Source organism: Mirounga leonina, unplaced genomic scaffold (assembly GCF_011800145.1).
Source record: "Mirounga leonina isolate KUSES-001 unplaced genomic scaffold, KU_Mleo_1.0 Mir_94, whole genome shotgun sequence".
Lineage (NCBI taxonomy): Eukaryota > Metazoa > Chordata > Mammalia > Carnivora > Phocidae > Mirounga > Mirounga leonina.
In genome coordinates this window covers 27477465-27500840 of record NW_023270855.1, presented here as the reverse complement: position 1 = coordinate 27500840, position 23376 = coordinate 27477465, and the positions used below count along the sequence as shown (strand labels likewise).

The 23376-nt window shown below is 42.6% G+C and overlaps 1 protein-coding gene and 1 long non-coding RNA gene across 12 annotated transcripts in view; one reads left to right on the top strand and one right to left on the bottom strand.

Moving 5' to 3' along the window:
* Positions 1-23376, bottom strand: part of ADAMTS9 (ADAM metallopeptidase with thrombospondin type 1 motif 9) — a 163251-nt gene that overhangs the window by 23329 nt on the left and 116546 nt on the right. For 6 of the 9 annotated variants that reach the window (XM_034998581.1, XM_034998582.1, XM_034998587.1 and 3 more), the window contains 3 exons: positions 21142-21309; positions 14228-14401; positions 1795-1968 (listed from right to left, as the gene is read on the bottom strand). In XM_034998581.1, coding sequence (XP_034854472.1) covers positions 1795-1968; positions 14228-14401; positions 21142-21309 — 516 coding nt within the window. The remainder of the gene's footprint in view (positions 1-1794; positions 1969-14227; positions 14402-21141; positions 21310-23376) is intronic. The other 3 variants (XM_034998586.1, XM_034998585.1, XM_034998588.1) reach the window with 3 other exon arrangements.
* LOC118006034 overlaps positions 14308-23376 on the top strand; it is a 38794-nt gene continuing 29725 nt past the window's right edge. For 2 of the 3 annotated variants that reach the window (XR_004677922.1, XR_004677920.1), the window contains exons 1-2: positions 14308-14418; positions 21826-21891. This is a non-coding gene — a long non-coding RNA (uncharacterized LOC118006034). Of the gene's footprint in view, positions 14419-21825; positions 21904-23376 lie in introns of all 3 variants that reach the window. The other variant, XR_004677921.1, reaches the window with a different exon arrangement.

Genomic DNA, 23376 nt, shown 5'->3' with positions numbered 1-23376 from the left:
AGCCCTCCCCAAATGCCTTCCCCCTACCCTCCCTGGGATTTGAATGGGTTTGGAACTGATGCCTCAACCCAAATCAAGGACTATTTTTTTTTTTATTCTTATGTTAATCCCCATACATTACATCATTAGTTTTAGATGTAGTGTTCCATGATTCATTGTTTGTGCAAAACACCCAGTGCTCCATGCAGAACATGCCCTCCTCAATAGCCACCACCAGGCTAACCCATCGTCCCACCCCTCTCCCCTCTAGAACCCTCAGTTTGTTTTTCAGAGTCCATCATCTCTCATGGTTCGTCTGTCCCTCCGATTTCCCCCCCTTCATTCTTCCACTCCTGCTATCTTCTTCTTCTTTTTTTTTTCCTTAACATATATTGCATTATTTGTTTCAGAGGTACAGATCTGAGATTCAACAGTCTTGCACAATTCACAGCGCTCATCATAGCACATACCCTCCTCAGTGTCTATCACCCAGTCACCTCATCCCTCCCACCCCACACCCCACTCCAGCAACCCTAAGGACTATTTTGAACAAGCATCTGGACTCCCTGGGCTCCTGGCTAGCCAATGGTAAATCTATTTCCTAATGATTTGGACCACGTCTCCCCTCCACTCCTGAAGAGCACACTGAGAACATGCAGAGCTGGGGTAAAGCAGGGTTTCTCAACCTCAGCACCATTGCCCGTTGGGCCAGATGGCTCTCTCTTGGGTGTGTGTGGCAGTCAATGTCCCACAGACTGTAGTATGTGTAGAAGCATCCCTGACCTTGACCCACTAGATACCAGTAGTATTCCAGTTCTCCCAGTTGTGACATTCAAAAATGTCTCCAGACATTGCCAGATGTCCCCCCTGGATGGGGAAGGGGAAGATCGGGAGACATAGTTAGAAAGGACTTTAGGCCAGCTACAGTGCAGAAACAATTCAATACACAACACACGTATCACCTACCCGCAAATATTCCTCCTTCTAAAATGTGAAATGGCTGCCCTGTCAAACTTGGAAGTGGGTCCAGTGACAACAAGCATTTTAACCTAAAAATTTTCAGTTTGGATATTACAGGTCTTTCAGTCTTTGAAAATGTTATGAGGCTTGAAAATAATACAATCATGCTATTATTACCATTGGCATATTAATAATAAAAAGTTTCTAGGTTAGGCATTGTGTACACAAGGAGAAGAAGAAATTGATTCCCTGAATATTATGGAAAATTATTTTCTCCCTCTGAGAGGAGGTTGTTAAACAAGCGACCCATATCTGGCCCATGAAAAGTGTTTGGTTTACCCTACACAATGTTTCAAATAAAAGATCTGAGTCCACATGTTAAAGTTAGGAGCTCTCACATAAAAGTTCAGATTTTTGCCCTCTCTTGAAAAATCAGGTCTGGTAACACTGGACGCACATTTCTGCATGGCCTCCGCTGGAGAGGGAGAGAAGCCTGCCCCCTTCACACGGTATATGCTGGTTTGTCATAGTCTCCACCATTCCCTGTTGTCTCCCTGACACTAAGGGTGTTTTCTTACCTTAACTTTCTTCAGACACCGACAGGCACCAAATGAACTTGCAGGCCCTGTGATAATTCTCCTTTCTTAGCATACCAACAGGGCGTCACAGTGAGTCACAGAATTTAGGGGAGCTGAGAGACCATCTCAGGCACTCTCCCACCTTGCACATGGGGGGCTCTGGCCCCAGGAGGCAGAACTGGCAGGTGGGCCAGTCTCCCCCATTCCTGCTCTGGTCCCTCTGTTGCCCTCAGGCTGTCGCTGACCTGAAGGTGGTTACAGAATCCCGGGCACGTACCTCTGACCATTCTCCTGTGATCCAGACATACTCGCAGGGCTGCAAACTACAGCTCTCATGGTCCACAGGCCGCTTGCTCATGTCGCAGCGTACGCCATGAACCTCGCTGCCTTTGTCCGTGTCCACACACACCACCTTGCGGTACCTGGAGCCTTCGCCGCAGGTCTTGGTGCACTGTTCACAACAGACAAAATGGGGGTTGATATTGGAAAGTAATACATGGCTTATCATATGCTGTTACTGTACAGATTAACTTTCCCGTCTATACACCCTTTAGGACCGTGAGGCCTCTGAGGGCAGGAATGATCAGAGAGCTCACTGCTTTATCCCACTTACCCCCAACACTGTTCCAGGCACAGCAACAAGTAAGTGGCTACTGGAATGAAGGAATGAAAGCTTGAATAAACGGATTTCAGGTGTGGAAAGGACCTTAAGGCTTGATTACTTTACTCATTCAAATACTGAACCTCTTTAAAACTTCCAGCGAAGTGGTTATCAGACTGGTGTCTAAATACCCCTAGAGTCAGAGAAGCGGTGATGTCACCTGTCTAGGTGGCCCATTTCATCTTACTATTAAATATATCACTTTGCAGATGGCAGCCTTTTGTCCTGGTTCTCCATTCCAGGGGAGCATGAAGGACAAATTTCAGTTCTCCCAAGTCATCCCCCTTCAGGGACTTGACATACTTTGCTTTGTTGTGACCCCCGACTGCCTTTTCTTCTCCAGGACAGACTGCTCTCAACCCTCGTTCACTCAGGAAATATTCACCAAGTTCCTAGTGTCAGGCCCTGGGATGGGTCCTGAGTCAACAAGAGTGGACAAGTACAGCACCTGGTCTCAGAGAGGAGCTTGTATTTTGGGAGCAAGTACAGACAAAGAGGACGTAGACAGCTAGGTAGTGAGATTTAGCGAGTCCTGTGATTTCCATTTTTCAGGTGGAGAAACTGGGACTTAGTCTACATGCCCTGTCCCAGATCAAACATCTCTTTGTGAGGTCGATGGGACACACATTTTTATCCCCATAAACCAAGGCAGGAATACAGAGCAAGCGGTAGGTTCTGTTCTAGGACTATCTCTATGTTGCCCGCAAGTTCTTTATCTTTTCTCTTTAACCAACAGCAAACCCCACCTTTGAAGTTTAGCCTAGTTATCTGTGTTGCTAAAGGTCTCTCAAAGCCTGTCTTATCTAAAGCATCTATGTCACCCAGCATTTCAAGACTCTAAACTACCTTGGAAAACCACAGTGAGTTAAGCCAGGGGTCTTTTGTTTCCTTTACACCAGGATTATACACTCTCTTGTCCCTTGGCCTTATCTAACTCACCGACAAACACCAAGAGCTACTGTTAGCACGGTGTCTTTTAAACTTTCTCTTTTTAGGGGCGCCTGGGTGGCTCAGTCGTTAAGCATCTGCCTTCGGCTCAGATAGTGATCCCAGGGTCCTGGGATCGAGGCCTGCATCCAGCTCCCTGCTCGGCGGGAAGCCTGCTTCTCCCTCTCCCACTCCCCCTGCTTGTGTTCCTGCTCTCCCTATCTCTGTCTCTGTCAAATAAATATATAAATAAACTTTCTCTTTTTAGTATTTGGGGAGACCCATGAACCCCCACCTGTCTTCCTCTTCTCTCACACTGCCTTCCCTTTTATTACCCATCTCATCCCAAAGGCATTTCAGTTTGGGATCCAGTCTGACTCAGAAATGTCTTTCCACATACGCCTGTGCCTTTCTTTCTTTCTTTTCTTTTTTTGGTAGTAAAATACATGTAACATTTACCATTGCAACCATTTTAAAGTGGAAAATTCAGTGGCATTTAATTATCCATAATGTTGTACAATCATCATCACTATGTGGTTCCAGAATATTTTCGTCACCCCAAAAGGAGACCTTGTACTCATTAAGCAGTCAGTCCCCACTTCCCCAACTGCCAGCCTGTAGCAACCACCATCTGCTCTCTGTCTCTATGGATTTGCCTGTTTTGGCTATTCATATAAAGGGAATCCTACAACATGTGGCCTTTTACGACTGGTTTCTTCATTTAGCACGATGTTTGCAAGGTTCATCTATGTTGTGGTGGGTATCAGTGCTTCATTCCAAGGTTCATCTATGTTGTGGTGGGTATCAGTGCTTCATTCCTTTCTTTGCCTGAATAATCATCTGTTGTACGGCTTTTTTGTCCCCTCAGATGACAATGGACACCGGGTTGTTTCCATCTTTCAGCTATTGTGAATGGTGCCACCATGCACATGCGTGTCCAAGTTTGAACATCAGATTTCAATTCTCTTGGGTCTACTCGGGAGTAGAAATGCTGGGTCATGTGGTGCACCCTGTGTCTTTCATGAGCCACTTTGTTGTTTTAGGAAATAAAAGGACTATGTGATATGTCCTGGTAGACCCTTCTCATCTGCAAACTTAACTCATTGTTTCTGCTGCTTGGAAGCAAACCTCAGGGTCTAGAATTTGAATGTGGAGTCATTCAAATTTTTCTGGGGGTACAAATATGAATTGAAAGCTCTCTGGGGTGAGCATAGAGGAGCAAATCACTTCTAAGATACCCTAGCTCAGCCCTCGCCTGGGGTTTCCTGGGCCTTGGAGTATGCTGGATACTATTGTGAAGTAACGACACTATTATTTATTCATTAAAAAAAAAAAAAAGCCAAAGGAGTTACAGAGCCACTGGATGTTAAAAAACAAAACAAAAATGTGGTTAATCTGTGATGTGTAGATAAATGCAAAAGAAATAGTTAACTGTCCATAGAAAAAATAATTCTTTAGAAAAGCAGATCCTGATGACAGAGCAGCCTAAACTGGACTAAACCTTCCAGTGTGCTCTCATTTTCACTCATCCCCAGGGCTGCAATCTGTGTCAATAAGTAACAATTTAGAGCAGAAATGCGAAGTTTCCTAGACCCTTGTTTGCTTTTTAAGTGCTTCTGCCTTGGTCTTTAAGAAAGGTTAACTAGCATAAAAACTCTCTTGCCAACAGTAGAAAAGGGAGTTGGGGAACCTTACCTTGAACGTAACTTTTAGAAAAATTAAGCTAAGTGAGTAAGTGACTTGTCCAGTGCTTTGGAATTAGTCAGTGGCAGCTGTGAAGGTCACCTGGCAAGGCTCTTCTCCTGGGGTCCTAACTCGAGTATGGGGGCTGGGTGAGCAGAAAGCAAACCCACCCAAGCTACTGCATTTCATCAGCTTTTGGTAGTATCACCGCCCACCCCCTGACCCCAGGATTAAGGACTCTTTCCTCGAATATGACCTAGAGTGTTCCAAAAATAGCCAGAACATTCAACTAGCCTCATTTTAACTTCCAAAAGGTTTTCTCAATTCTCCTTGCAGCTTTGAGAAAAAACTATGTACCAAGTGTATAAGTAACACCACCAGCCTCCTTGAATTTTAGGACACGCTGTAATTCAGCAAGTCAGTGGTCACGGGGCCGGGCTAAATCTGGAGGCTTGTTCATTGTCCCACAGGCTACATATGCCTTTAAATGTGCTGAAATTAACAGGAGGAAAATACCTGTCCAAATTTGAGAGTGAAGAAGACCTAAAATAAACTTTCAAGGTACTATTTTATTTAGCCAGATTGGCCATAGGGTGATGGTCTAAAAAGGGTCAGTTAATGCAATGGGTAGAAACTGCCTTTCCTTAAGATGGTAATGAGGTTGCTTTATACTTTTTTGGTGGGATTTCCTAATCATGGGTAGAAAAAAATCACTTTCCATAAACAAGACTGTTAATTTTCTTCACAGATAAAGTAATTTGTAGTGTTGTTTCTAGTTCAAGACTATCACTGTGAGCTAGTGTGTGAACAGAAGAGTCCCAGCACAAATCGGGACCCTGACAGCACGGTATTCTGGGTGTGCTACATAGAGTTTTTATGTCATAAGGAACAGCAATTACCATTCTTGCCCCCAAATGGTATATTTGCAGGGGGAAAAGGCGGAAATAATAACTATGGAGACATTTGATACCTTTAAAGTTATTCGCTCATCCTGGTATATATATACAATGGAATATTATGCAGCCCTCAAAAGGAATGAGATCTTGCCATTTGCAATGATGTGGATAGAACTGGAGGGTGTTATGCTGAGCAAAATAAGTCAATCAGAGAAAGACATGTATCATATGACCTCACTGATATGAGGAATTCTTAATCGCAGGAAACAAACTGAGGGTTGCTGGAGTGGTGGGGGTGGGAGGGATGGGGTGGCTGGGTGATGGACATTGGGGAGGGTATGTGCTATGGTGAGTGCTGTGAATTGTGCAAGACTGTTGAATCTCAGATCTGTACCTCTGAAACCAATAATGCAATATATGTTAAGAAAAAAAAAAGAAGAAGATAGCAGGAGGGGAAGAATGAAGGGGGAGAAATCTGAGGGGGAGACGAACCATGAGAGATGATAGACTCTGAAAAACAAACTGAGGGTTCTAGAGGGGAGGGGGGTGGGAGGATGGGTTAGCCTGGTGATGGGTATTAAAGAGGGCACGTTCTGCATGGAGCACTGGGTGTTATGCGCAAACAATGAATCATGGAACACTACATCAAAAACTAATGATGTAATGTATGGTGATTAACATAACAATAAAAATAAAAAATTAAAAAAAACCTTATTTGTTCATCCAACCAATATTTGCCATGGGCCAAGTTCTGTGCTGGGCGCTGGTATACAGCCCTGACATCTTCCTATTCATGTGCATGGGTTTCATAACAGAGCATGATGGCGAAAGAAGCCACCAGGGTCTTCCACAACTCTGACAGCAAGAGAAGAGAAAGGACCAGGGTCTGGAATTCCCACAGTGCTGAACGAGGTACCCAAGCACCGGAGGATGAGGAGGAGAAGTGAACGAGGAGATGGGCTAAGTAGGCAAGGAGGAGAAGGGGGGCATTGGCAGGAGGGGCTCAGTGCGCATGGAGGTTGAGGCAAATGTCATGGGGAGGCGGGGCACGGGGACAACCGCAGCAGCTGGAGGTGGTGAGAGTTCCATCTGAGTTGGGGATTTCAGAAGGTGGGCAGAGACCAGGTCATGAAGGGGCTTGTTAACCTCCCCCACGGCCTCTCCCAGGAGAAAACCTGAACCCTTGCACTGGCCCACGGGACACATCCTAGGTTGGCCGCTCCTGCAAGTCCAATCTCATTTCAGCCTTCTCTGCTCCTGCCATGCTGCACTTTTGTCTGCAGACACACTGGGCTCTGTCCTCCTCCTTCTACCTGGAATCGCCTCCTCCTGCCCTTCACCTCCAACCAACCACCCTAGGGAAGGGAGGACTGGCCTGTCATTCTTGGTCTCTCTCTCGGCACCTTGCTTCTTTCTGTCACAGCATCGTTCACACTTGGCAATTTCATAAAATGTGTTTGTGCACTTGTTTTCTGTCTGTCTCTCCCGTGAGCCAATCAATTCCAGCATAGCAGTGTCATAGTCTCTAATGTGTCCCTGATGCCTAGAGCCCAGCACTTTGCAGGTGCTGGATAAAGATTTCTCCAGTAAATTAATGAGTGAAGGAGTAATAAAGAGTCAACGTCTGGTGCTTGTACACACACCTAAACCTGATCAATCCCTATTGTAAGCTTTGTAAAACGTTTGTAACCAACTGACCAAAGGCCTGCTGCTCTTTTCTAACTTTTCTGGGCTAAGGAGGTAAACTTGGGACTCATTCTACAGCTGATCTCAATAAAAGCCCTTGGAATCCAAATATGTATGAGAGTGGTCCAAGTCTCTGCATTGGGCCAAACAGCCATGGGGTGGGCAGCTCTGCGAAGGCCAGATAATATCTGAGCACAGCTGTCTGTGGCAATGTGGCAAGAAAATAAAATATCTGTTCTTAGAGGAAAAACAGAGTTTGCTTGACTGTTTTAAAAGACTTTTTAGTATGTCATGATTCTAAGGGGTTAGGAAAGGTATTACTCTATAATGTCTTTTTCCCTCCCTCCCTCCCTTCCTTCTTTCCTTCCTCCTATCTTTTTCTGTCCTTCTGGTTGATTCATAGATTCATTTATTCAAGAACTGTTTTCAGTGTTCTAGGTACTGTGCTAAATGTTGGGGGAAACTGGTGAACGAACTCTCTGACCTCAAATGGGTGATAATGTAGACAAGGAAACCAGGCAACCACCATTCACGATGCTGACTGCTCAAGTGGAGTGTTTTCAGGGTGCTATGAGGGCTCAGAGGAGAGCCATCTGACTCAGTTATTGGTGGGGAGGGGTGATCTGCAAGAACTTCTGAGAAGTAACATCTTAGGTGGGGTCTGAAGAATGGGCAAAGGTGACCGAAGTGAGGGAAGGAGGGGGGCAGCCTCGTTGTGATGCAGAGGCACTAGGGACAAGAGAATACTCTGGGTGAAGGTGAAAAAAAGAACTCTTGCAAGTCCTGGGAGATTTATTCCTTAATCCTGGGAGATGTGTAACCCACATGTTCACAATTCAAATTTGATCAAAAGACCTCTGCAGCTATAAGTAAATTTATATGTCAGATTATAATGCGATGAATAAGTAAATCATTTATTACAGTAATTTTCAAATGAATTTTGCCTCATGGGCCTTGTAATTCTAAACTGAGTAAAACTGAGCATGGGGAGATCAAATAACTTGCCCAAAGTTGGCAGGTGATATTAAAAGCCCAACATTCATGTCTGGAGATGGCATTTTTCTCTTCTCCAATTGTTTTGCCCTCCATCTATGTCCAGGCTCTACTCTTACAGTACCAGGAAGGCACAATGACGCTCCTTCCCTGCTGCTCAGGCACTAGGCCTCACAATGAATGAGGGAGGTCCCCTGAGGTGCTCCATCCCCACCAAGACTGGCCCAACAACAGGGCTTATTGTCAACCAAGGGGACCAAGAATTTCATTTTTTGAAGACAGTGAGAGGCTCAACCAGTCAAGGGAATTGTACCTTTATGCCAACTCTGAAGTAAGAGGCTAGACAAGCCATTAAAAAGGAAATAAAATAACTCACTGTAGATGAATGTTGACATGGGAGGCAATAGAATACAAAGATTCAGAGCATATGTTCTAGAAGTCAGGCTTCCAGGCTTCAAATCCCAGTCTTATTACTTACTAAATGCATGACCTTGGATGAATTAACCTATCTAAGCCTCAAGTTTCCTCATCTTTAAGTGAGGATGAAAACTTAATTACTTCATTAGAGAGTTATAGAAAGGTTAAATGAGGTCCTCCACATAAAAATACTCAACAAAGTACTTGACCCATAGCTTAATATACAATAAGATATATTATTTTTATTATCAGGATTGGCCACTACCCTATATAAGTCTGGGGGATGCCACTCATATTGTGACCTATAGGAATGGTAGCCCTCGAGTTGTGCAGTGTACAACCTGTGTGACTGCATAAAACATCCCTGATGATCATGCTACCATGGGTATGTAGACCTTGTGCTCCTCCACAGCGGACACCTGGATTATTTCTCAAAATGAGGAGGTTGCCGTTTACTATGTGCCCAGCATGAAACACATCTTGCCAACAAACAAGTGGGTTTTAATAATTCACAGAAGGGAAGCAAAAGAGAACAACGCACACTCAAAAAGCAAACAAGTGCTCTGAAGTGCTTGCCAAGGACTGCCAAGAAGAGAACTTCCTGTATTGGGGTAGGAGCCATCCCACACATCCCATCCAGTGGGCCTCGGCTCTGAGGCTGGGCCTTGGCATCCTCATCGACACAAGCTCAAGGTGTCACTCGTGGAGGGCAAGAAAGTCAAGACACATGTCTGTGCAAAGTAGGTGTCAGGAAAGATGTAGCAGAGGGAGTGAGTGGGTGTGGAGGTAGGAGGAAGAGAGGAGGGTGAGTGCTGCGACTGAGGGGGGTCTGAAGGCTGCTGTTCTACCCAACAGGCTGTTTAACAAGGATACCTGGGATCGTTCAAGTAGGGACAATGAATACTTAAACAAGGGCTTTGCTAGGCATACACAGGAACTGCCCACAGGCAGTCAAGACTTGGGATCCAGCCGCTGCTCTGGACACTCACTCTAAGTCTAGTTGCTGTGAGGACATTCTAAAAGGGCCCCCAGCATGCTCTGCACAGGAGGAACAAAGGGTTTTTGATGGGTCTTGTCCCTCCTCCCGCTGCCCTGAGCCTCACTTGGCCAATTCGGTGTCAAGTGAGGGTGCCCCCTAGCGCTCTACCCTCTCTTACCACCCAGGTCCCCCCTTCTCAAACTTTGCACTTTGGGTTCAGGCAGGTGAGAAAGACTGGTTGCGGAAGGGTAACTATTAGAATCTGCTTTACTCACAGCCGGAAGATGCTTTTGTCTTTGTGAGAATGGTTAACCTCTCCCTTTCAAGTATGGCCACAGGTCAGGCCATCTCCGTAGGTGTTCTGCTCTGACGTGGAGCTTGCTGGCAATATTTGAGGAAGGGTTTTAAAAGATCCATCTGCATAGGGCATGCAAAGATGTACACTTCTAGGCCTATCTTGTAAGATCAGAGAAGGGACTTCCTCAGTGCATATTTGGCAAGGTTTCTACTCTTCGGAATTCGGAAGGAATTGTAAATGGAGCTTGCATTTCCCTGATTGGCTCTAGCATTTTCAAAAGTTGGCTAGAGCTTGAGCAGTCAGCTTAGATTCATTTTGGAACACTCTCTTAACTTTCTGTTCCTTGGAAGAGTTACACAGAGTGGAGTCTGGCACAAGATGAAGAGGGAGAGGGAGAGGGAGGAAGCCGGCAGTGGTGGGTCTGAAACAAGACTACAAAAAGAATCAAGAGGTAACATTGAGAGAGACAGAGATCAGGGGGCCTTTTCTTCCTTCCATATCTGATATTATCAATCTCCAAGCCACTCTGCCATCTCTAAACTTCTCAGAACAACTCTGCATCATTATTATCCCCATTCTACAGGTGGCAAACCCAAGGATCCAAAAAATCAAGAATCCTTGTTCTAAAGTCACATGGCTAAAAAGTCACAGTCCGGGGATATGAACCAGGTCTGCAGAATTCCACAGCCTCTGCGGCTCCCAATAACTTGTGTGGCCCAGTGTAATTAATTTGAAATTTAACTACTTTAGCCATTCCTCCCCACCATCGTCTGGCGGAAGTAAAAAACATAGAGAAAACAAGCAAAACGTGAGTAGATAGAGGGAGTAAAAGTCCTAAAGAAAAGAGATGACTGCAAACAGTGGATCCAATCCATCAGGAGGGTGAGGGAGAGGGAAGGACGGGGCCGGAAGGCTGATCCCCACATGGGTTGATCCACACAATCCCATTCAACATTGCATCAAAAAACACAAAACACCTATGGATAAATTTAACCAAGGAGGTGTAAGACCTGTACATTGAAAGCTCTAGGACACTGATAAAAGAAATTGAAAATGACACAAATAAATGAAAAGATATTCTGTGCTCACGGGCTGGAATAATTAGTATTGTGAAAATGTCCCCATTACCCAAAGCAATCTACAGATTTAATGCGATCTTTATCAAAATTCCAAAGGCATTTTTCACAGAAATAAAAGAAACAATCCTAAAATTTGTATGGAACCACAAAAGACCCAGAATAGCTAAAGCAATCTTGAGAAAGAAGAACAAAGCTCAGGCATCACACTCCCTGATTTCAAACTATGTTATAAAATTGTAGTGATTAAAACAGAATGGTATTGGCATAAAAAAGGACACATAGATCAATGAAACAGAATAGAGAGTCCAGAAATCAAGTCACACAGATATGGTTAATTCATTTACGATAAAGAAGCCAAGAATACACAATGGGGAAAAGCCGGTCTCTTCCATAAATGGTGTTGGGGAGGGCGCCTGGGTGGCTCAGTTGGTTAAGCGACTGCCTTCGGCTCAGGTCATGATCCTGGAGTCCCTGGATCGAGTCCCGCATCAGGCTCCCTGCTCGGCAGGGAGTCTGCTTCTCCCTCTGACCCTCCTCCCTTTCATGCTCTCTGTCTCTCATTCTCTCTGTCTCAAGTAAATAAATAAAATCTTTAAAAAAAAAATGGTGTTGGGGAAAATGGACAGTCACACGCAAAAGAATGAAACTGGACTCCTACCTTACACCATACACAGAAATGAACTCACAGTGGATTAAAGACTTGAACTGGAAAGATCTGAAAACATAAAGCTACTGGAAGAAAACATAAGAGGTAAGATTCCTGACATTAGTCTTAGCTATAATTGTTTTGAATGTGACACCAAGTGCAAAGGCATTAAGGGCAAAAATAAACAAGTGGGACTACATCAAACTAAAAATGGGCAAAGTACCTGACCAGATATTTCTCAAAAGAAGACATACAAATGGCCAACAGATATATGAAAAGATGCTCACCATTGCTAATCATCAGGGAAACGCACATCAAAACCACAATGAGATACCGTCTCACACCTGCTAGAATGGCTAATAGCAAAAGATGGCAAGTGTTGGCGAGGGTCTGGAGAAAAGGGAACCCCTGCGCACTGTGGGTGGGGATGTAAATTAGTGCATTCTCTATGGAAAACAGTATGGAGTTTCCTCAAAAAATTAAAAATAGGGGACACCTGGGTGGCTGAGTCGGTTAAGCATCTGCCTTCAGCTCAGGTCATGAACTCAGGGTCCTGGGATCGAGCCCCACCTTGAGCTCTCTGCTCAGCGGTGAGTCTGCTTCTCCCTCTCCCTCTGTGCTCTTTCTCAAATAAATAAATAAAATCTTAAAAAGAATTAAAAACAGAACTACCATATCATCTTGCAATTCCACTTCTGGGTATTTCTCTGGAGGAAATAAAATCACTAACTTGAAAAGATATCTGCTCCCCCCACACCCATGTTCACTGCAGCATTATTTACAATAGCCAAGACATGGAAGCAACTTAAGTGTCCATCGATGGGTGCATGAATTTAAAAAAATGTATACACACACACACACACACAGGAATATAATAGCCATAAAAAGAAGGAAATCCTGCCACCTGTGACATTATGGATGGACCTTGAGGGCATTGTGCTGAGTGATCTAGATCAGACAAGGAAAGACAAATATTGTATGATCTCAGTTATATATGGAATCTTAATCAAACCTATAGATACAGAGAACAGATTGGTGTTGCCAGAGGTGATGGGTAGGGGCTAGGTGATTGGGTGAAGGGGGTCAAAAGGTATAAACTTCCAGCTATAAAAGAAATAAGTCCTGGGGATCTAGCAGAGTGACTATAATTAACAATAACTGTTTCATATATTTAAAAGTTGCCAAGAGGGTAGATCTTAAAAGTTCTCATCACCAGAAAAAAAATCTGTAACTACGTGAGGTGATAGATGTTAACTATAACAGTTATTATTAACAATAACTTACCGTGGTAATTATTTTATAATAGATATATAATTCATCATGTTTTCACCTAAAGTAAATACAATATTATATGCCAATTATATCTTTATACACCTGGAAAAAAAATAAAGTGGTATTGCTAGGAGCACTTGCGTAAACTTTTTTAAAAATGCAGTGGTAGTATCTCGGAATGGTTTGCATTTAGGATCAGGTCTTGCTCCTTCTACTTGCTGGGCGTGTGACACGGGGACAAGCGACATTGGCTCTCAGAACTCAGTTTCCTTGACTGCAAAATGGGATGATAATAATGACACCACTTTGCCTCGTGCTTCAAAAGATTAAGCGAGGGGATGAACATAAAGCTCTGAGCCAGCCACTGTTTCTCCCTGTTCTAAAAACCATTCCTGGTGGGAAATTCCTGTCTTATTATTCATATCTCTAAACCGTTGAGAGCATGTACTTTTTATTTCATTCTAACGTCAGTGGTTGCAGTTTTGCTTTCTTATACTCTTTCCCCTCTTTCTACTACGTATTCTCTTCTGGAACCAGAGGTTCCCTCCTCCTAAAGTCTTACCTTCTCTCGCCAGACTTTTCTCCAGGGACACACAGTGTTTTCTTTAACTAAACATTAACTTGGAGAGGGAGAAAAACAGGTCTATCTATCTCTGCATTAACTGAGCTGTTTTTCAGATTCCATCATTTTTTTTTAAATGTTGGAAATGCTTCACTAATTAATCAGAGCTTCACAAGAGGGCCTGTCTTCGACTTGACAGCCAAAGTCACGAAAGGAGACACACGCAGAGCAGGTCCTACCTGGAGTATGCCTGGTGGCTCTTGGAACTAATACAGAATGACCAAGTTGGGATAGATGTATCGAAAATATGTCCTCTCTCTCCCCCTCCTTTTGTGCAAGATAGCTGTATGCGTTTGGCCCAAGGCCTGATACAGTTTTTCTGGAGGCAGCCCGACTTGGAACATTCAAGAACACAGACGTAGGAACTGCATAAAAAGGAGGAGCTCTCCCACCCTGGTCGGAGCAAACTGCTCACCGTCTTGACAGCAAACCTTCTGGGAAAGAGCCAGCCTTGTCACCGTGCTTGAAGTCATTTCAGGGTAACGGATGTGATGACTGCAAGGGGGTTAAGCGAAATGCCTGGCAGGTGCCCACTTCATGGCTCTACTTACTTCTTGCCATTCCTCGGCCCTCCACGCATAGAGAGGACACGGCGGGGCTTGGCAGACACGCTCCGACTCCGGTCTGGTGTACGGGTTGCACTCGGACTCTCTGGCTATTCTGTGTGCTCCCATCTGACAGCCCACACTTCTCCGCCGTGTGCCTTGGCCGCAGGACACAGAGCACTAAGAAGAAAGACCGTGTAAGTGGGAGCTTTGGGTCATTTGGTGGGGAGGGTGTGTGTGTGTGTGTGTGTGTGTGTGTGTGTGTGTGTGTGTGGCAGGGGTGGAGAGGGTCACAGGCATGGGGAATGCACTCCTAATCCAGTGACTTTCACCACTATTACACAGCTTTCTAATTTCCAATCAAAGGGACCCAAGATAATGTCTGAAATCTGCAAAGTTAACTGCCTTTCAAGGCTGGTGAGCGAGACACGTATTCGAGTCTTGGGGAATCTAACATTATCCAAACTCTTGGAGATGGAATGAGGCTGGGAGAGATCATTATGAAACATTTAATACAACCTCAAAATAAATAGTGCTGCCATGTGAAATAAAAACCCCGGATGATTTCTATCCCAGAGGACTGGAAGTTCTTGAAATTTGGAGACACAGTGCTATTGTACAAGAAGAATTTCTTGGCAGATTAAAAGTATAACCCAAGGAGAGTAAATCCCAAAAGCTTTTAGGGCCTTATAAGTAGAATTCTTTTCTCCATCGCTTCCTTTCCTTGCTCTTATTCCTGGAGACAGAGGAAATTTTTTTTTTTTTTTAAACTACTGAATTCACAGAAGTATTAGAGCCTACTTACAACCTCAGATGAATATATGGAGAATAAAAGCTGACAAGGAAAAACCATTTCCTCAGGCGGGCATCATGTTTCCAGCCCTTGAAAAATACTGTTAATCAGGCTGAAACATTTTGTTGACCAAGTTGCAAAACACCATATTAAGTCTGCAATTAACTTTCCTTTAAATTAATTTTTTAATGGTTTCCTCATTGCTGGGTTTCATAATCTCACTTATGGGCAGGCCAAGAATTATTGTCATTATTAAGGTTTTGACAGTTAGAAACTACAGGCAACATTTGCTTGGAAAGAACAGCATATTATTACATTGAGCCATTTAAAATTGTTACCAAGTTTCTGCAATAGCTCAGCCTCCATTAATTTGTCTGGCGTTGAGAAAACAAGTTCAACATACATTATAGCCGCCGTATTTCTGAGAGGAAGTCTTAGAGAATAGAATCACAATCTTTTCAATTAGAAAGTATTCTTGACCAATTAACCTGCAGCAGGATTCATCTCGCTCTGAGGTTAATGGGAATTTACTAGCGAGAAGCACCCCCAGTGGATTCTGCTGAATATTAATTTTATTTTCATTTCAGATTTTAAGAAAAGAGTTGATACTATTTAGAGGGCATCTGGGGAAATCATATCATTTCAGATGAGTCTATGCCAGGCAGGAGCTCGAACGTTCACATCAAAGCTAGCTGAAGAGAAGGAAATTATTTTGAGGCAACATAGTTACTATTGTTTGGCTTTAATTGTATTAATTGGATTGAATGAGTTTGTGACCCAGAAGAAACCAGACTTTTAAAGTCATTATGTCCTGGGTAGAATGGGAGGGTTCCTAAAGACAAGTGATGGCCTTGTCTACAGAGAATGACCATCTAATGTTCATGGGAGTTACATGTATAATATTTCCCATTGATTACCCTGGAAATGAAATGAACTATAACTTGGGGGAGTCACTATGTGAATGACAGAAATGTTCCAACATCATCATCATTGACAACAAACACTGACAACTAAAAAACCCTTTGGCCACTTGAATTTGGGAATATATATATATATTTGGGAATATATATATTTGGGAATATATATATATTTGGGAATATATATATATATATATATATATATATATATATATATATGTCTCTGGACACTCCCAGAACAGTGTATCGAAATGGAAATACAAAGAAAGACTAAGAATAATTAGGTAAACAAATTTGAGCCTGGCATAGGGCTGATATATATTCAAAATCTCACAATGTTTTAATAATCTAAAGAAAAAGGAACAAACGTTAAAGACTTTCAGAGTGTGTACTATTCGAGCTCTAAGTAAATGAAACCTCTTTTTGATGTTATTGTTATTGAGTAAATTACTTATGGTTCAATGAAGGCAAGGTATTAAGAGCCCTAAGTATTCAAACATTAACCAAAAATCACTTCCTCCAGTGTTCAACAATTTCTCAAAAGGCAAATAAAGACACAGGAAGGTTCAGTGATAGAGTATGCCGTGGTGGCTTGTGATTTTTGTAATGTCAAAGCCAGCTTGGAAAGAAAGAAAGGTTTTGCTGTGACTTAAGTGCACGTAAGGTCTGAGCTTTGCCCTCCCCTCTGAACACCGCATTTACAGTCATCTCTGTTCAAAATGAAGTACATGGCATCAGGGTTAGTTCTCTAAGTTTAACTTTCTTCCTGTGCTGTCGCAAGGGAGGCAACAATTTGCATACAGAGCTGGCCATGCTTGCTTGGCGAATTCTGAGAGATTTGTATGGAAAGCCCATGAATAAAACAGCATCAGAGAGACCGCTGCATGACCTTGGAGGTGGCGAGGGTGGTGGTGTGTGCACATGTGTGTGCTTAATTCTTGTTCTATTCAGTGCATCTTCTAGTTAGTGTGCAGGGGAAAAAGGCTGAGCAGTTTCTATTAATGTGTTTCCCCCTGCTGTCATTCCAGCATGGAATGTGCAGGTTTGAAAGGAGATGTTTTTAGTTCTGAACTCCTGAGCTGGGAGTCGTGTTTCATCTCTCTGTCCTCCCTACTGTGCAATGCTAGCATGCAGAACTCCCCAACTTACAGGGGGACTTCGACGCCTATTTCCACGGATAAAATGAATCTCTTTGCAACTTCCGATGGGTGGGGAATCATAATATACACTTGAAAACTGGAAAAGTATTTTACATACTTTTTTCCCAGTACTATTGCTGCAATTATGGTGGTGATGTTATTTAGAGGAGCGACTAGCTTGAAAAATAAGTATATGAACCAACTTGGATAAATAAGAGTCCCAATAATAATAGCAACCTTTTACTAAGCACTTACTATGTGCCAGACTCTATACTGGGGTTTCTCAACCCAATAGTTCTTTATTGCCTGGAGCTGTCCTATAGCTGCTGTAGGAAGTTTAGCAGCTTCCCTGGACTCTACCCATTTAATGCCAGCCGTATCTCCCCTCCTCCACCCACTTGTGACAACCAACATTGCCAAATGTCCCAAGAGTATAAAATCACCCCTAGTTGAGAGCTGAGCTGCATGCTTAGCATTTGACAGGTGTCTTTTATACTTGCTGATAAACATTTTAGAGAGATCCTGCACAAAGATGGCAAAGAACAGAGATAATCAACTCCAGCAAAAACAAAAACATAAAGCAGTCAAAGTGAATTCTGCCCTAGGCAATGTGCCATGGCTACTCTGGGTCAGAATGTGGCTTCCAGTTTTAAAATACGGTGCTAATAGGGTGCAGTCTTTTATACTACATCAGCAAGAGTGTGGGTGAGAGGCCTGTATTCAAACAAGTCGACATCAGTGCTTACAGTTCAAATACAAACGAAATAATGGGGAGCACAAAGCCCTCAAGCGACTCTCTTTCTCATCACTGACTATGTGCATATGGTTTCCTTGATTTCTCAAAGGACGCAAGCTACACATTTGCCATGTTTCTGCATTAAACACTAGCAGAATACTTCAGAATCAGACACCACTACCAAGCTGTAATTGTAAGAAAAGTTCTAACCAACAATGGCTGGTGGATTCATCATGCAATTTGCCAGCTTCCCTTTTGGCATTAGCAGTGAAGAGCTTTTAAAATTTAATTATTTCCCTCAATCAAAGACACCACTGACGGCAAGCAAGGCACTACATTTTGTATCACTAAGGAAAAAAGGGCTATTTTAATTAAATCGTGGCATTCCATTGGTTGTTAGATCCATTCTCAGCACAGAGGGGTTCAAGTGTGAAAAAGACATGCATCTCAGGACTGAGAAATGAATCGACCGAGTGAATTCATGGTTGACAAGTGATGATGAAGTGTTACTTTTTTTCTGATTATTTATTCTTTTTATTTCTGACCTTCATTTAAAAAAAAAACATCTTTCTATAGGAATGGATTAAACAATTTTTACTCTGGAATGGTTCTGTATCATGGGACTACAGAGTCTTCACATGTATCAAACTGAATCAAGAATTTGCTGCCGATTTTTGAGTTAAAATTTCATGGGTATCCCTTATCTCTTGATCAAAAGCATCTAAACAAATTGAATGTGAACTTCTAAAAAATGTTTTAAAATTTTAATGAGGATGTTTTCCAATATAAGCTTTCCTTTTATTGGAAAAATTTCCTCGACAAACTCAAGATTTTCAAAAGATGTAGAAATGAAACATTCCACTTTAAATCTCATAGCACCAATTTCGAGGGCGAGACTATGAAGATCAACACAGCCCGATATTCTATACGTCCTATTATCTTCAGATAATATGATGAGAAATGGAGCTAATTCTTCTTCCTACCGTGAACAGGAGATGACTAGAGTATAGTACCAGCAGAAAACAGAAGGACCAGATAGATATAAAATCTTCTAAACATTGTTGCAAATGGATAATCATTACTCTTGCTTCAATATCACTGCCTTAGGGATATTTCTGTTTACCAATGGATCATTAGTAAGCCAATAATCTTTAACCATGCAGACCGTCTTTCTCCATTAACCACTGCATCTGATTATTTTCAGGCATACTTCTACATTGCATAAATTAGATTTTGCCCATGCAGCACCTTGTCTTGCCTGCTTTTATAATTCATTTCTACAAATCAAATCAGGGCATTACAAAGCTAGCCACAGACCATTACATAACTGTGTTTACTTGCATTTTCTACAAAGTTGACTAGACTGTTTTAAGCAATCATTTTGAACAGGTGCAGTCTTTTCTAGGGAGGCATTCTGATAATCCTATTACCTTATGTTCAAAACCCCACCCCAGGGTTCAAACCTAATCATCCCAGATTTGTAAGCAATTTTAGACTTCCCAACCAGATCACAGAATACTGGACTAAAACTCACCCTGTGTTTACCAATAAAGAGTGAAAGATTCTTTTAATCGTCTCTATATTGAATAAATTGGCCTATAAAATGAGCATCATTTCCATGCTCCAAACTTAATATTCAGCACATGATGCAAATAGATAAGTAGAGGCCAAGGAACACAAAGAAAAGCAACAGAGCATGAAAGTCTACAAGAGGACAAGCTAATTAGTGCAGTATCTTCAATAATGTTAGCTGCGGGCTTATACATGAATTGAATAGCTCCCCAAATAAAAGGGCTGGAAGTTACAGATGACAGCCGTCACTTAGACAAACCATTAAGGATGACCAATATGAAACACTGCCTTGAAATCTGATCCCTTAGGGAAGCCAGAGGAGGAACTCGCTCTGGTTGGACACTGAAGCTTTGATTGTTGAATTAAAACAGAAACAAAAACACACATGATCGTTAATGAGAGAGGCCTTGCAAAGGACAAGGCTACTCTGCTAGGGAATGATGCAGGTCATGTTTTACGTTTCTGTTAAGTGGCGTATGGCTGGGAGGGGGGAGGGAGCGGCATGTGGGACAATGATGCCAGCTCAGAGCATTTGAGAAAAATTCACATTTCTAGAGGAATTTTCCATTAGTCATGTCGAAATGAAGAATTCCCAACTCCTCCCCATGTTAACACAGCTATCCAAAGCTTCTCTGAGGCTCCAGGCAATCAAGATCCAGGCTCTGAAAGAACCAAATCTCGAGCCTGCCAACCTGGAACCTACTTTCCTATTGATTCTTAGGAGCATCTGTATGATTCTCGGCTGCATGGGAGAATCACAAATTCAGTGAAAGCTCAAAGAGGCCAAAATCAACAGAGGGGAAGAGCAGCATTAAATACAGAATATATAAAACTGCACCTTATTATTTTTAAGCAAGCACCTTCAACCAAGCTGAGAGAATGTACAAGTGTAGAGTGAAGAGATCAGCTTCAAGGCTTACATGTGAGAGACTTTGGTTCACACATCAATTGTTCATAGGTAAACAGAAGCTTCTGAAAGTTCCTTGTTGAATACAACAGGGAAACTCTCTTACCCAGCTCCTGTCTAGATTACCAAAATGTTTAGAATTAGTGGACTCTGACTGTAATTGGTTTCTTGGGAACTCACCCCCCTTCCCCGTCCGGTAGACACATCACATTCATCCAAACAAAATATTTCTCCTGAGAACCTCTTAGATTTAAGACCTCTGAACTAAGTACTCGGCATTCATTATTGCATCAAATCCTCAGAAGAGCTATATGAAGTAGGCTCGGGAAGGTTAAACAGATCACCCAAGGTTGCCTGGCTAGAAAATGCGAGAGCACTTCTCCTTTTGTCCCCCACCTCTGTTGTCCAGAAGCAAATGAGCAGAGACATATTCACTAATACTTCATACTGATAGCCCTTTTTTTAAGCATCTCAATTCAGACCCAATTACCGCCAGGTGGTCAGAGTCAAGCTTACCGCAGTCTGAGTTAGTGGTTGTTTAAGTGATGGAGGATATTAAAAAATGCCATCAGCAAAGTACTGAAGGGCCACTCTGTGCTCGATGTCTAACACCTACATCCACTACCACTTAGAATTCACCCTCACACCCATCCTACTGTGGCGTTGTGCATGGCACCAAGGGCTGAATCCACTGGCCCAAGGTCTCCCCACTAACAAGTATGCTGACATAGTGTTCCCTTCCCCAAGCTCCCCTCTGCAAAACCAAAACTGTGCAGAGAAACACAACCGACACTCTGGTGTTGGCCATGTGGCGGAAGGTAAGAAGGAAGCAGTCGTAAGGAGAAGCATTGCTCACCTGACTCCAGGCGCCAGCCTTCCATTTGGGGCATCTTCCTCCTCTGCACTTTCTGTGCCCATTTGGCTTAGCAAGGTGTTTACAGTAATCACTTTCTAAATGGCTTCCATCCTTTGCCATGCAGTAAACATTTCGTTGCTTATGCCCTCGACCACAAGAGACAGAACACTGAAATATAAAGCAATGGCAAGGTTGTTGTTGTGTGTGTGGTTTTTTTTTTTTTAATCACATGGACTTTGATAAAAACCTGAGTCGTGAGATGTTAAGATCGTATCTAACGCGAGCCACCATCCCCCCCTTTACCAGAGCCATTCTAGGTCATATCTCAAGGTTCCGCATAGCAAGAAGGTAGCACTGGGGAGGAGAAAAAAACCATCCACAGCATTATAGGAGCAATCCTGGATAGTATTTTGGGTCACTCAAGAGTGTGGGCAAATCCTGACACTTTAGGCCAAAAATAAAGCCAATGAACCAAAAATTACCACAAAATTCTGATTTTAAGTCCTACTATGAATTCGTAAGGATTCCTGTTGCACATTTCACTTCATGCAATCTCTGATCAAGATATTTCTTTAACAATATGCCTTGTGATTCACTGATTTGGATAAAGGTGCATTTCCAAAATACAACTGTGTCCCATTTCCTAATTAAATGATTTAAAGGAACTCTTCTACCATTTTTCAGAGGATAAACTCTCATTTTCCCAGTCGGTTGGGAAGGAGGTGAAAAAGCCACGTTAGAAACTGAAAGGTAAGCTAGCAGGTAAGTCTGTGCCAATTTGGGGAGGGAGGAATTACCTTTCAACTTTGATCTGCAAGTTCACTGAACTGTTTTAAATGTGACCTTGTCTGACCACATCTAAGAAACTTGACTTTGATTTCAGATTAGGTTTCTCAGAAAGGTTTAGGAATCAAAGTGCCCATGGAGTCAGGACAAAAATTTGATATGACAGCTTCTTGTGGAACAGGCAAGAGGCTGGCCCCAGTGAGTGCACCGAGATATTCAACGTCCATTTGCCTCATTAGCGATTACAGAAGTCATTACCACTCGGATCATAAGCTTGCTGGCTCAGGTTTTCAAGACACATTATTTCCCAATATAACGTTCTTGACTTTTAGAGGGAAATGAGTTTCAGAATGAAGAACAAAATGTGAAAATGCAATGAAAACAGATTTCAAGTGTCATTTCCTTCTATTCAATATTTCTTATTTCCCTCACTAACTCTGTGATTTTGTTAACTTAAATTACCAAAGTGCCCTTTTATGCCCCATAGATAAATAGCGCCCCGTAAAACACGGAGCCGAATATTAATCCAACTGCTGTTACCAAGCATGTTCAAAGTTCTATCGTTCATAAATGTGCCAGACATCTTTCTGCAATAAGCACAAATCATTACAAACATTTCAATAGTAGCTAGTAGATGATTTTGCAAAATGTATATTAATAGGTTTAGCTGTGACTTTTTACATCAGGAAATGGAAACATTGCCAGTTGCATTTGAGCTCTATCTTATGAGAGTATTATGATTTGGAGTTGTCATTCTGGAAATTTTTTTTTAAGAGTAATTTATTTATTTATTTGTGAGAGAGAGCGTGGGGAGGGGGCAAAGGGACAGAGGGAAAGAGACAGAAAGTCTTAAGCAGACTTTGCACTGAGAGCACGGAGCCTGACGTGAGGGAGAGCACGGAGCCTGATGTGAGGCTCGATCTCATGACCCAGAGATCACAACCTGAGCCAAAACCAAGAGTCAGATGCTCAACTGACTGCGCCACCCAGGTGCCCCTGGAAATCTTAATAGAGTACACAGTGTAGAAGGAAGGAGACCAATTTAAATATTTATACCAAAACAAAAACAACCATCTTTCAACCTATAATGCTTTCATGTATATAATACCTTGGGACATAATTCTGGAAGGTTTTTAGAATGAAGCTCCTAGGGACACCTGGGTGGCTCACTGGTTAAGTGTCCATCTTCGGTTTAGGTCGTGATCACAGGGTCTTGGGATCAAGCCCCACATCAGGCTCCCTGCTTAGCAGGGAGTCTGCTTCTCCTTCTCCATCTGCCCTTATCCCCCCACTCGTGCTCTCTCTCACTCTCTCTCTCTCTCAAATATATAAATAAAATTAAAAAAATAATAATATAAAGCTCCTAGAAATATTCCTACAAACCAATGGTCTAAGGACTTGCATACAGAATAATCTCTACTGTTAGTGACTAATTTTAATATTCAGAAA